The 13,729-nt window shown below is 40.0% G+C and overlaps 1 protein-coding gene across 3 annotated transcripts in view; it reads left to right on the top strand.

Moving 5' to 3' along the window:
- Nell2 (neural EGFL like 2) overlaps positions 1 to 13,729 on the top strand; it is a 343,938-nt gene that overhangs the window by 183,564 nt on the left and 146,645 nt on the right. For all 3 annotated transcript variants that reach the window (XM_006974326.4, XM_015993199.3, XM_076556663.1), the window contains exons 11-12: positions 8,325 to 8,416; positions 11,601 to 11,703. In XM_006974326.4, the coding sequence (XP_006974388.1) occupies positions 8,325 to 8,416; positions 11,601 to 11,703 (195 nt within the window). The remainder of the gene's footprint in view (positions 1 to 8,324; positions 8,417 to 11,600; positions 11,704 to 13,729) is intronic.

Below are 13,729 nucleotides of genomic sequence, written 5' to 3'. Positions count from 1 at the left end.
TCCCCTTTTGCTGGTGTCCTTTAAATACCCAATCTTTGTTTTCCCAGTGTATAGACTTCATAACCCAAAGGCTGTTCTGGACACAGCATTTTGAACTTTTCCTCTTATTCTATTCTGGAAGCTATTTTTATTCTCCTCTCCCTCCTGGATCCTCACTGCTGCTGGATTTATGGTATTTCAGGATCTGTTCTCTTTTTGGAAGAATAGGCTGCTGACTTAGATTGAGGCGCCCCAGAGGAACATCCTTTAGTCCGTTAGAAGCCTGGGGATGTCTGGATGGGAGGGAGAGTTGAACACCTCCACTCAGGATCTAGTTCCCTAAACTCTAATATTAGTTTTGCAAACAACTAAATTCCCAAACAATTAATGAGATTTAGTTAAAGGAAGCAATCTTGTATAATTGATGAGTATGTGAATTATTTAAGCACCCTGAAACTCTGCTCGTTTCAAATAGCATTGGCTCATAAAATTGGTGTTTCTGAGGGAGAAGGGAGGAAGCATTTTCTTATAAAGTTGTCTAAGTAGAGATGTTATTTGAGCATGTTTCCTTTTATCATTCATGTCGATTGCTGACTACCATAATATGGATAAACAGACATGCCCTTCTTGTGGATGCTTTGATCATTTTATAGGAAGGGTCTGTGAAACCCAATCTGTAGAACTTTTATAATTAAGATTCAAAATCCAAAAATGAGACTAAAAGAGAAAGAAGGTTGAGAAAGATTTAGTTTGCTTATGTTTGTCAAACAGGAAGCTGGGACAGCATTTACTTAAAAAAAAAAAAAACAGACCTTGAGTTTTTTATTATGCAGGGTAGAGCTGAGCACTCAAGAAATTGGATGATAAATGCGACACCATCCCACTTCTCAAGTAGAAATGCATTTTTTGAAAGTATGCAACCAAATAGAGAGAAGGGCTGCGTGTTCAGTGCTACCATCAAGATTTAAGCATCATAGAGGGCCCCGAGAGATTACTTCCTGTCAGCTAGTGGATAAGTCTTTTACTACCCCCATGTTATGAACTGACTGCAAATAAGTTCAGATTAGGGAACAGTTGGGACTGGGCAGAGCATGCACAGCTGAGCTGCCTTTTCAGCTGACTGAAGCATTTGTGGGTCTGTCTGCCGAATCTGCCCGCCCCCTACATGGGTTTGCGATACACTCTTTTCCTTCTTAAACTGTAATAAAGCTCCAGTGTGCATAATAGTAGTTAATGAGATATTTTCTTCTCCAGCCAGCTCCATTTGTATATCACTAACAAACAACTGCCAGTGTCTTTGGTATCTTTGAGAAGGCTCCTCCAAGGAAACACAGATTTCAAAACCTTTGTAGGAAATGATGCCTCTAATAGACAATTTAACCAAACCAAAGACCTTTGACTCTTCGTGCTTCCCAAAAGCTTTTTAAAGAAACAATAAGTACCACATGTCCCCTAGGACATGTCAGTTTTACTGCTTATCTTCTTTGTGCCTTTAACTTTTCTTTTTGGTGTCGCTGTTGTTCTTTTAATGATTATTTATTTTACTTTTATTTTATATATTTACATCTATATTTATTTTATATAATTACATCATTTCCTCTTTCCCTTTCTTCCAACCAAGCCATCTAACATACTCCTCCCTGCTCTTTTTTAAATTCATGGCCTCTCATTTCATTAATTCTTGTTATACAAATGAATGGATATATACATATATATGTATATATGTATACACATACATACATATGTATATGTATATATATATTCCTAAATATAACCTGCTCAGTCTATATAACAATAGTCATGTGTATGTTTTCAGGGCAGACAGTTAAGTACTAAACAAATAATTGATGTGCTGTTCCCTGGGGAAGACTGTCTCCCGCTCTCCGCATTCCTTGTTGCCTGTAGTTCTTTGTCTGTGCAGGGTTGAGGCCTTGTGAGCTTTCCCCCACCCACTTGGGCATGTCTGTCCTTGTTGTCCTCATTCAGCTCATGTTTAGGCAGCTATACTGTTGAGACTTTATAGGTGCAGCTTCTGACCTTAGTAGGAGACAGAGACACAACCTCACAGCTAACTCCCTGGTCCTCCAGCTCTTACCTCCCTGTCTTCGGCAGTGTTCTCTGGGCCTTAGGTGTAGGAGAGCTTTGTCGATGGCTCCAGAACTCTGCATTTTAATGGTTGGGGTTTTCTTGAATGGTCTCTGTTGCAAAGAGAAGCTTCCTTGATAAAATGTGAGGACGACTCTGACCTGTGGTTATAAGGACACATGTTTAGAATGTAGTAGAGATTATGCTGGTTGAGTAGAGGGGTGGTTGAAGATTCCTCTCTAAAATCCATGACCTCACAAGCCCTTGGTAGTTGATCAGGCTTCGAGTACCAGCCATGTTTTCTCTCTTGTTGACAAGTCTTGTGTCTAATTACAGAGCTGTTGGCTAACTTTATTTGTGCTGGGCCACTCCAAAGGTGTCAGGAAATTGAAACGGATACATATAGTTTTAATCCACTGATGGAAAAAGAGAAACTGAATACATAGTTAGCGAACAGACTTTAGGAATGAAATATGGCTTACCCTTTTGATTATATATTCTAAAATATTTCAGTTGGATCTGAATTTTTTCTATGCCAGATTGTAGAAGTTAATTTGAAATTCATTGGAGGAAATTATAGTTCGCAGCTCGGCTTTAAAGACCAGTAAATCAGGATTTTATTGTGCAGTTTAGAATTTTCACAGTTTTACTGGCTCCTTTCACTTATCTGTTTCTCAGTCTGTGGTCATAAATCATTTTCCACTTTTTTTTTTTTTTTTTTTTTTTTTTTTTTTTTTTTTTTTTTTGGTTTTTTCGAGACAGGGTTTCTCTGTGTAGCTTTGCGCCTTTCCTGGAGCTCACTTGGTAGCCCAGGCTGGCCTCGAACTCACAGAGATCCGCCTGGCTCTGCCTCCCGAGTGCTGGGATTAAAGGCGTGCGCCACCACCGCCCGGCTTTTTTCCACTTTTTAACAACTGACAACTGTCAGTTTTGTTTCGGCTTCACCTCTTGTCTTCCTTGTTGCTATTTGCGTTGTTATAATGGATGGGAGGAAAAGTAATTAACATGAATTACTCTTGTGGATTCCTTCCTAGTTATGGTAACTGTAATGTGTGATGTTCACCATAGCTTTGGTAAAATGTGTATACCTACTATTATATCATCCTATTAAATTTCTCCAAGTTGTCAATGTTGCTAGTTAATTCTGAACAGGCTGTGCACATGAGATGCTGGGTGACATAATTACATAATTCATAATTCTTATGGCATTCCTCAGAGTTATACAAACAACAGTGAAACATCAATGAAAACACGAAGTTGACATAGCCATGGTGCTGTGACCCGTTCTGACTCCAGAAAGGGCTAATTGCTTCATGCACAAAGTGAAATGTCTGAATGAATAAACCTATCTTCTTAGATGATTCATGTATTAAAATATGTGGAGTTTCACTTCTTCTTATAATAAGCTATATGAAATACAATGGTTCAACATGGATTCTTGAAAAATATATCCTAATTGCTATATCGTGTTTTTGACAGATAAATGATTGGAATCATAATCATCTAGAGTTGAGTCACAAGGAACTTAATGTTGTATATTAAGTAAGGCACACTTACAGATATACACTGAAATTAGGAAAGAAATGAAACCTTTCTGCCTATAGACATGTGAATACAATTAAATTAAAACTCACTATCACAAAGTCATAGTTCCTTGCTGTTTTGTTGGAGAAGAGTACTGGTAGTCCCCTGGGGAATGACAGATGCTTTTCAGTTATGGAAATCTGGAGCTGGTCTTCCACTGCAGTGTGCACAAGGATTACCTCCATCCCTGAGACTCTGAGACTTCCACAGGCAGGACTTGGTTAAAACAGGGCATAGAACTAATCCATTTTTCCTACTGTTAGATATTTGATCTTCTGAGGTCTCAGTTTCCACATTTTACCCTCTGGCCATCCATCACATTTCTCCCTTATGGTGGATCTACATTAAAAAAAAAAAAAGTAAAAGCCTGTGTTCTTTCTTCAGAACTTGTTTATCAAGCATTTCCTTCTAAACTGGTCCTCCTTAGGCCTCCTGCTTGGAAGACCTCTTAGAGGTCCACAGTGAGGAACCTTCTTGAGCTCCTCACCCCCAATTCCATCCTCTCTCCTACTCTGAATTCTAGGAGTCTGGCTTCTGAGGTTGCCATCATCCTGGCTTACTTTGCAGCTGCTTGTGTGTGTGTGTGATTCACAGTGTGAGATCCTGGCAACAAAAAAGGAAGGCCAAAGAGAAAGAACTGGCCATGTTTCCTTACTGCCTCCTCCTCTGCAGTGGCTGATCTCAGGTCACAATCAGCTCCTAGGCAGCCTTTCAGGGTAACTCAGATCTACTCCCTCCGGTGAAACCTTCTCTGCCTCCTCTCAATTAGACGCAGTGTGAAGATGTCCCACGGTGATCTAGAGTCTGGGTTCTTGGCCAGCCCTTTAGTGTTTTCTTCTTCAGCCTCTCTATTTGTCACTCTTCCCAAATTGATCATCCGGTCCCATTGGTTTAGTATTTATTAATTCCTCAATGAGAGAATACCAGTTCCTCTTCCATTGAAATGAGCTGTGTGTGAGTCTATCTACTAAATAGTCATGTCAGATTCACATTGGAGTCCTGCTACCTACAGAGCACCAAGCATGTCGAAGGAGCTCAGGATACATTTCTTAAGTGTGCTGTGGATAGTTGTTCTATTTCTCTAATTTCTTTTTGAGAAATCTCAGTCCCTTTACCGTGTTTGGATTAGTCCCCCCCCCCCCCCCCCCCCCCCCGCATCCTTATAGCTTTTCAGTTTTTCAGTTTCTTCACGTTTTTCTCTTATAAAACACAAGGAAAGCATCTCCGGTTGGCATTATGGATAGTCTACATAAATCCTAGCACACTGAAGATCGTAGTAGCTGATCAAAAGCTAAATGAGAAAACACTCAGGTTGGGTTCTCCCTAGGCCAAGGGCAGCATCCCTGCTCTTGCTTAGGAGGGAGTGGAGAGTGCGTGGTCCCTCACTTTGTGCTCTCCTCTCTGCACCACTCTGTTTGGTGCCCTGTTGTCCCATAAGTTGCCTGTTTTGTCTTTTGAATTAAGAGTTTTGAGCGGAAAGCGCATCCGCGCTGCATGACTATTAAGTTACCACAAGAATTTGCATGAGGAGAATTGTTTTCACCCCATTTCCTTTCCCCCTCTGGGCAAGAAAGGCCCGCAGCATCAGGTATTTTTCTATTTTACCCACCCTTGGACTTGAAGAGGCTGAGGCTACCAAGTTGTGTAGTAAGCTTTGAACCTTTGGATTTGGGTGCTGAGTATTCGTTAGAAAGGTTCACTTTTCAATCTCGGATAAAATACAGGATGTATTACATGCAGATAAGTGTACAGTTGACCAGATTCTGGTATGTTGGATTGATGGGATTTACTAAGATAAAAGCACACTTTAACTTACACACTGAAAAAATATTTAGCAGTCAGTTGGGTTTATTAAGTAAACACATATGTTATTTTAGTTCATAATGTGACACACATTATAGAGCTGACATATCAGTAGTTTCATTTTAAATATTCATGACTGGGCAACTTTCACACAGTCTCTAAGTAATATAATTTATATAATTAAGTAGTAGTATTTTCCAGCTAGCTCCCCCAAATTTATAGCCAGTTCTCTAGTAGTTGTATTTATGAAATTAAATTTCTTAATACTAGCTGAGTAAGGGGATTAGCTGAACAATGGCTTTTTAAAAATGTGTATGGATTCTATTATTTAAATGTGCACCTTTAAATAAGCAGCTAATTTTCTTAAAGTTAGGTTACAAACTTTGGTATTCAATATATTTATACAATAATATTAGTGCAAATGTCTGATTTCAACATTACCAATTGCTATTGTTTAAATATGAGAGGAAATATAAATTACAATGAGTACAAGAATTTTTTGATTCATATAGACAGAACTAAAAGTGTATGTTGACATTATAAGTTCTACATGGCTAAAATAAAAGGTGGGCCTTATTAAATATGAGGGAAGAAGTTCAGGGTCTGTTTGCATCAGAAGGTCACCTTCCATTCATTCCCAAACCAATTTTATTGGGGAATTTGTATCTTATGTGGAATTAAAAAAATCTGTGATAGGTCCTTTCAAAGAAAACAGTGTAAAATGGCAAAGCAAAAGTCAGTTTATGTAGTGATTCTCAACTCATGACCCTTTTGAGGGGGAGTCACATATTAGATATCCTGCATATCTGATATTTATATTATGATTCATAACAGTAGCAAAATTATAGTTATGAAGTAGCAATGGAAAAATTTTATGGTTGGGGGTCCCCTTAGGAACTGTGTTAAAGGGTCACAGCACTAGAAAGGCTGAGAACCACTGTTCTAGAGTCTAAAACATAAAGCCAAATAATGACCCTAAGGTTAGGCTGCTGTAGTGTGAAGAGAACCCAGACAAGAGTCAACATCAGCAGTGTGAAATACCATTTCAAAGTAAGAGTAACGTCTGTTAGTTCAACTGTTAAGTATTTTTCAAGTTTCTCTGTGTATCTTATCCGATTACAACTCGCTTCCATGTTTCTGAGTTATGTTTAAATTCTTTCTGTCATTGAGATGGAAGCAAGGTAGGTTCGCATTAATTCAATCAATGTCTTAAATGAGGTGTCCCAATTCATGAATATTCATGTCAAGTTATATAAACTAAAAAGCATAAAGCTTACGTGTCCATGGTGTAATTAAAATTTGTCTTAAAATTCTACAGCATATTAAAATACACCAGGCATTTGTTGCCACCCAAGTGCCCACTGAGGGGGTCTCAAGGAGAATGTCATTCATCAGCCAATCAGGCAGTTAAATAGCTGTAAACCTTGTTTCTCCCCCACCCCTTTCTATTGAAAATAGATTTTTTTCCTCATATAATACATCCAGACTCTGGTGGCCCGATCCTCTATTCCACCCAGTTTCTCTGTACTTCTCCTCACATCCAGATCTATCCCCTTTCTATCTCTCATTAGAAAACAAACAGGCTTCTCAGGAGTAACAATAAAAATAATACAATTCGATAGAACAAAACTAACACATTCGAATAGGACAAAACAAAGAACCAGAAGGAAAAGAGCTTAAGAAAAGGCACAAGGAACAGATACATACACAAAAACCCACTCTTTCCCACACTCAGGAATCTCATAAAAACACTAAACTGGAAGCTATAATATATACACAGAGGACCTGTAGGGTAAAGAAACTCTTATAAAGAGAGGAAAATATATAAATAAAATAAAAATTAAAAATAAGATAAAGTTTTTCAAAAGCTCTGACAGTTTATGAGACAAGGAACCTCCAAAGTCACTGTTGAATTCATTTTCTGTTGGCCACCTACAGCTAGGCAGGAAGTCTACCCTTAAGAGTGATTTGTTCCTCTAGGGAGTCCCCTTGGGAAAAAAGAAATTTTTATTTGTAAGTGGTTATCAATTGGAGACAGCTTCCTGGTTAGGGACGTATCCACTTCTTTCAGCTCTAGGACCCCATCCGGTACAGGCCTGTGCATGCTGCTCTGTCTCTGTGAGTTCCTGGGTATATAGATCCTGTTGATTCAGAGGACCTTGTTTCCTTGGTTTCATCCAGCCCCTCTGGCTCGTACACCCCTTCTGCCTCCTCTTCCTCAAGGTTGCCTGTGCTGTGAGGGGAGAGATTTGATGGAATCACTCCCTTTAGGACTGAGTGTTCTGAGGTCTCACACTGGGCATATTGTCTGGCTCTTCCCATCTCTGTTCCTGTCTTTACAGGAGGAAGCTTCTCTGATAATGGCTGAGCAAGGCACTGATCTGCTCCCCTGGCCAGCATCTGTTTCCTTCCTTCCTTCCTTCCTTCCTTCCTTCCTTCCTTCCTTCCTTCCTTCCTTCCTTCCTTCCTTCCTTCCTTCCTTCCTGCCTTCCTCTCTCCTTTCTTTCTTATTTGTATATATTCATTGCCCATGTACTGGGTTTCATGAAGACATTTTCATAAAATATATAATATGTTTTAAGAATATGAGACCTAAGGAAAAAAAACAGTCCAAAGGTCCTTTCCAGAGTCTTATTCTGGCAACAGGGAGTACCTCATTATCCTTTTGTGCCTCATTTCACTCTCTCAGCTTAATTTGCATGCTGCTAATTAAGGTTTATAGGTACCTTACAGTAGACTGAATATATGGTTTTAGTCATTCAAACGACTTTGAATAAAGAATAGGAACAGGTAAAACAGTAAGAAAATGGTCTGCACATTTCTGAACCATGTTTCCTAACAATGCTTTGGTGTGTGTCTCTTTTATTCTAAAGCTACTTGCCAGTTCCAAGGACGGAGCTACTTTGAGGGAGAACGGAACACAGTCTACTCATCCTCTGGAATGTGTGTCCTATATGAATGCAAGGTAAGCTGGCTCTCAGGGGCCTTCCAGAATCGTCTTGATTACATAAACACTGGGAATGTTTATTTACAATCTTCTCCCTAACAACACTCTTTTCAAATCCTAACTCAAAGAGAGGAATGGAATGGCAGTCTCAGTTCAAATATGAAGGAATTTCCATTATCCTTTTAAGCATGTAAGCTAGTTGCTATAAAACAATTTTGCAACAAATGAAAAAGTTGCTTATCAAATCAGTTTTAGAAAACTGAAAACTTTCTACTTCAAATCAACTCCTTGTTTGCTGTTCTGAGGGAAATGTAAGAAACAATAGATTCAGCTTGTTGTCTCTCATGATTTTGACACTGGTGAGAAATATCACTCAGCTAATTGGAAAATAAAACATGATACGACCTAGTAAACATTAATTGTTGCACAGAGATGACACTGATATTGATTTTAAATGGATCCCTGAAGCAAATACTGTACATCATCTCCATCCTATGGAAGGCAGCCTGAGATACAGTAAGGCCACAAGACACCACAGCTCAAAACAGTTCTGTGAAGAGCTGGGGGAAACAGGGTTGGTTGGCTTTCCAGGTACAAGAGCAAAGAACGGAGCACAGGAAAACACTGCACCAGCCAAAACTGGTTTCTCATTTGAGCTTTAATTTTCCCCTCGAATGCCCCTTGTTCATGGGAAGTCTAGAGATCACACAAAATATTAAAATTAAAAACAAGTAATTTAATCTGATTGTGTCAATAAACTACTAGATATAGAATTATTAAGAGCCAAGGAAAGGAAATCCTAAGGGTTTTTGCAGGATACATGGTATCCCAAAGAAAGTCCATTTCATGCACATCCATCTGAGACTGTCTGAAGACTAACCAGTCAGCGAGGTTAAGAGGCAGAACCGAGACAGGAGATGGAGGCTGTGGGTACTCACTCATACTTTATACTGTATGCGAGAAGCTTCTTTTGTTTAAAATACGCTTTCCTATGATGTGGGTCACATCCTAAAGATAAGAGAATCAAGACATAGGAATGTGTCAATGAGTCATGAGCTCTTGTCTCCAGAAGGGACCTCCTGCCAGCATCCTCACCTAGTGCTGTTCCCAGTGGGGTAAGTCCTACTGTGGAGCCTGCAAGATTTGAGGTATGATCCAGTTGTCCCAAAACAAGAAAAAGGGAAATAGAGACGAATGCAGTTTGAAGCATAGAGATACCTTCCAGTGGGTCTCTAAATGTGACTTCTACTTCTGAAGTGTAACCTATACATTTAAACCACCCGAGGGCATTCGATGTCTCTTCCTCAGTCTTTGTGGGTTTGATAACATCGATTATTGTGGGACACATCTTTGCTAGGGTAATTGCTGAATTGATGCTAAGTGTGCTGTAAGATAATTTCACGTTAAATGCTCAGTAAGAGGTCTGGATATAGGTAATACCGCAGGTGTTCCGTATACATTAGGTAAATAGTGCCCTTTATTTTGTAAACAAGGGAAGTTCTCCCCTCTGCTCTTAGCTCTCTGCTGCTGCCCAACAGGAGCATGAGCCACAAAGACAATGCGTTTTGTTCAGTTTTCGGTATTTAGTCCATAGATCTACAACATCATTTCAATATACAATTTGTTGTAATTAACATAACAAAATTTCCATTCTTTTGTCATCCTGTAAGCAGTGTCTTCAAAATCTTGCATACTACAGTGTTCAAGACCACATGTAGCTAGTGGCTCTGGATTGGACAGCACAACCTGATCAAACCATCCTAAGATTCTGTGGTTCTTGACTAAGTCCTTAGCATTAAGGGCTTCCATCGTCTCTTTTGTCTTGAGGCCTCTTTGCTCCTGTATTCACCCCTTTAGGTCACTGACAGATTTATTTTCATGTTTCCATCCTCCGGCCTGTCAAGTCGAGTGATGCTTTTTTGTATTATTATCAGTTTTGTGAACTTGAAAATATGTGCTAGGGGGCTGCGGCTTTAATAGGTGCATAGGACAGTGTTGTCATTTGGAACGGAAAAGAGCAGCAGAGTTAACATCACTGTCACAGCCAAGGAAGGCTAGTGCTTGACTACATTCTATACACAGTTTCTGCTACTTGCTTGGCTCAGGAAAAACAATTATTGAAATGTGACTTTCCTCATGAAAGTGGTTCTCATCAATGATATAAGAAACCCAAGCTATTGAACAGAACTTAAAAACAAAAGCTTATGAACCCTGAGACTTATTTTGTTACTTTTACAAAGTAACACATAGAACACTGACAGGTCGTTGTTGATGACCAAAGAGGATAGTTCAGAAGGAGCCATGTGTTTGTTCTGGGGCACGGCTATTCCAGGTGTCTGAAAAGTAGATTCTATTTTGCTATCTCCTGAGAGGACTTCATTTATTTGATTGCTAGAACATAGTGATGGTGATGATGATGATAATGATGATGATGATGATGATGATGATGTTACATTAGTTTTTTTTTTTTTTTTAGTCAAGAGTTCTAACTGTGTGCCAGAATAGTATCCTAAACATTGGCCTACAAGATACACACCTGACCCACATTTCCCTAGAAGTTTTGAGCAAGAACATTGGTATTCTTTACCGAAATCATCCGTGAGTCAGTCAGTTTTCCCTCCCTTACCTCCTTGCTCCCACACATACACACACTGGGTCTCATTGTGTAGCCCTCACTGGCTTGGATCTTGCTATTTAGGCCAGGCTATTCTTGACCTCACCGAGTTGTGGCTACCTCTGCCTCCCAAATTCTGGGATTACAGATGTGCACCATGACACCCAGAGAGACGCTTTGTAACAGAACTTCGAAACAACCTCATAGAAAAATCCAGCTGGATTTCCTGGTTTGTTGTGTATCTGTTGAAATCAGCGTGTGCTCTTACTAACCCAAGCTCTGTCTTTGCTGCGCTTGTCATTTTATTTACAAATCTGGTGGAAAACTAACACACATTTCCAGGATTATCTAGGTGTTTGGGTGTTACAGGCATGGCTACAGTGTGTCGGGCTCTGGCCCCGGGACTGCTGGCTCCTGTGTGGGCTCTCCTGATGGCACTGACTGCCATGCAGGGATGATCCCGTGGCCCAGGTAGAGGTCATCAGGAAAACAAATTCACTGGTGTCGTAGAACCTCGTCGGATACTGTCACTTCCCATTCAAGTCTTCATTACGGAATTGCAGGCATCTCTTTTCTCTTGTCCTCCAGGATCAGACCATGAAGCTCGTTGAGAACATGGGCTGCCCAGCTTTGGATTGTCCCGAGTCTCAGCAGATCTCCCTGTCTCGCAGCTGCTGCAAAGTCTGTAAAGGTAAGACTCTAGTAAAGTAATGTCACTCCCGTGGAAGAAGGTAGATGGACGTGGGGGAAGTGACGCAAAGCAGAGATAGAGAGACACATGCCACATACCTCAACTTCCCTATGGGAGTTCAAAAGTCAATGTCATCCAAAAAAGTAGAGCATAGCATAGTGGTTAACAGAACCTAGAAAAGCACAGAGAGTAGACAGATGATGGAGAGAGTTGGTTACCAGCCACAGGGGTGCAGTTGGATAGGAGGAATGACTGTTCTGTAGCACAGTAAGATATGTGTGGTGGCAATTAAGTGGGTATTTCAAAACTGCTAATGGAAAGCATTTTGAATATTCCTAACACAAAGAAGTGGAATGTGTCTGAGGTGATAGATATGCCAATTACCCGACTCAAATCATTACATATTGCATGCATCTATTGAAATATCATAAGGCATCCCATAATATGCACAATTACTAGATGCCAATTAAAAATAACATATTAAAAGATTTATGTACAAGAACTGTTGTAGGAGGCTAGTATAACTGATATGCATGAGCAAATTTGATAAATTATTTCCAAAGATTATTAACATTTACCTAAATTTGCTACACAACGGGAAGCCCTGAGCCATTTGTTGAATTATAACTAAGATGCTCACAGTCCTTTTTGCCATATGTCTGTCCCTGTCTCCGGGTCTGGTTCTGAGTTGGCTCACCATTACTGGAGGAAGTTACATGGCCGTGTTAGTTAGCTATCCTTCTGATAGGTTTGCTCTCATTTCTCCTCAGTTCGTTTCTGCAACTGACCTGAATGCAGAAACTGACTGCATCAGATTACCTGCTTGCATCGGGTCCCTCTTCAGCATGCATTGGCTTCTAGCCTAACAAGAAGACAGAATGTGTAGATGATCATCACTCCTTTTGTGCTGTCTCTGAGATGATAAGCCTAGAACCAATAAGTACCAGGGTCTTAGAATTTAGGTCATTGCAAGCAAGAAAACAGCAAAACTGTTCACAAAATGTGATCGGCTACCTCAAGAGGTAGTGAATTCCATTGAGTAGCGGTTCTTAAACTCATTGGTTCAAGCATAAAAATGAAGTAATAATTACATAGACTCTTTAAGATCCTTGTTGCTTATTTGAGAGTATCAGTCCCGTCCCTTGTTCACCTGACACACATGTTCACATGTGTGTCCACTTCCTGCAGCAGAGTGTGCACTGCAGAGAGGCCTGAGTCTTTGTATTCATCTCTACATCTAAACCCTGGCGTGGTGTCTGGAGTGTAGCTGATATTCACAGTGATGCATTTAGAATTGAGTAATCATTCCAATTACAGTATGAGCACGTGTTGAGATAGCATCCTTCATCCTGGTGTGAAGTGAAGCTTACAAAGGAAAAAGGAAATATGCATTTTGGAAAACTGACCCCGTTTTGTCTCTTTGTAGTTACTCCATTAAAAATAGATATAAAGTTACTTCCAACCCTGTTTTGAGCGGAGTTGTGCATTTTGTTTTCATTTTGTTTTGTTCACACTCATTCCCATTCATTCATTCATTGAAGGGCTTTAATTTTTAACATTTTGACTTATTGTACATGTGTGCACATGTACACATGTGTATAACTGTGCATGCACATGCCCCAGTGCAGCAGCGAGCGGAGGTGAGAGGACACTTGCAGGGATTGGTTCTCTTTTTCCACCATCCATGTTGCAGGGATTGAATTCATGTCAATGGGCAGCAAGCTCCTTTAACCTCTGAACCATCCTTCCAGCCCAAAGAAGAGTCTAAAAAATTTCTGTATTGCATGTGGCTCTTTAGAAATTACACAATGGTTGAAGACCTGGTCTTCCCAGAAAAGAACTTCCAAGGTGTCTTTTAGCAACTAGAGAATACCTCTAAAAGGAACTGTCCTCAAGCAGACAAACAATGCAGACCATTGGAATGTTTATCCTCATGGTCCCGAGTGAGTGCCTGGGCAGAGCATGTCTGTAATTTGACAGGACTCAAGAACGCTCATGCAGTCATTTCATTTGACAGGACTCAGGA

Source organism: Peromyscus maniculatus, chromosome 20 (genome assembly GCF_049852395.1).
Source record: "Peromyscus maniculatus bairdii isolate BWxNUB_F1_BW_parent chromosome 20, HU_Pman_BW_mat_3.1, whole genome shotgun sequence".
Taxonomy (NCBI): domain Eukaryota; kingdom Metazoa; phylum Chordata; class Mammalia; order Rodentia; family Cricetidae; genus Peromyscus; species Peromyscus maniculatus.
This window is presented reverse-complemented; position numbering and strand designations above follow the sequence as displayed.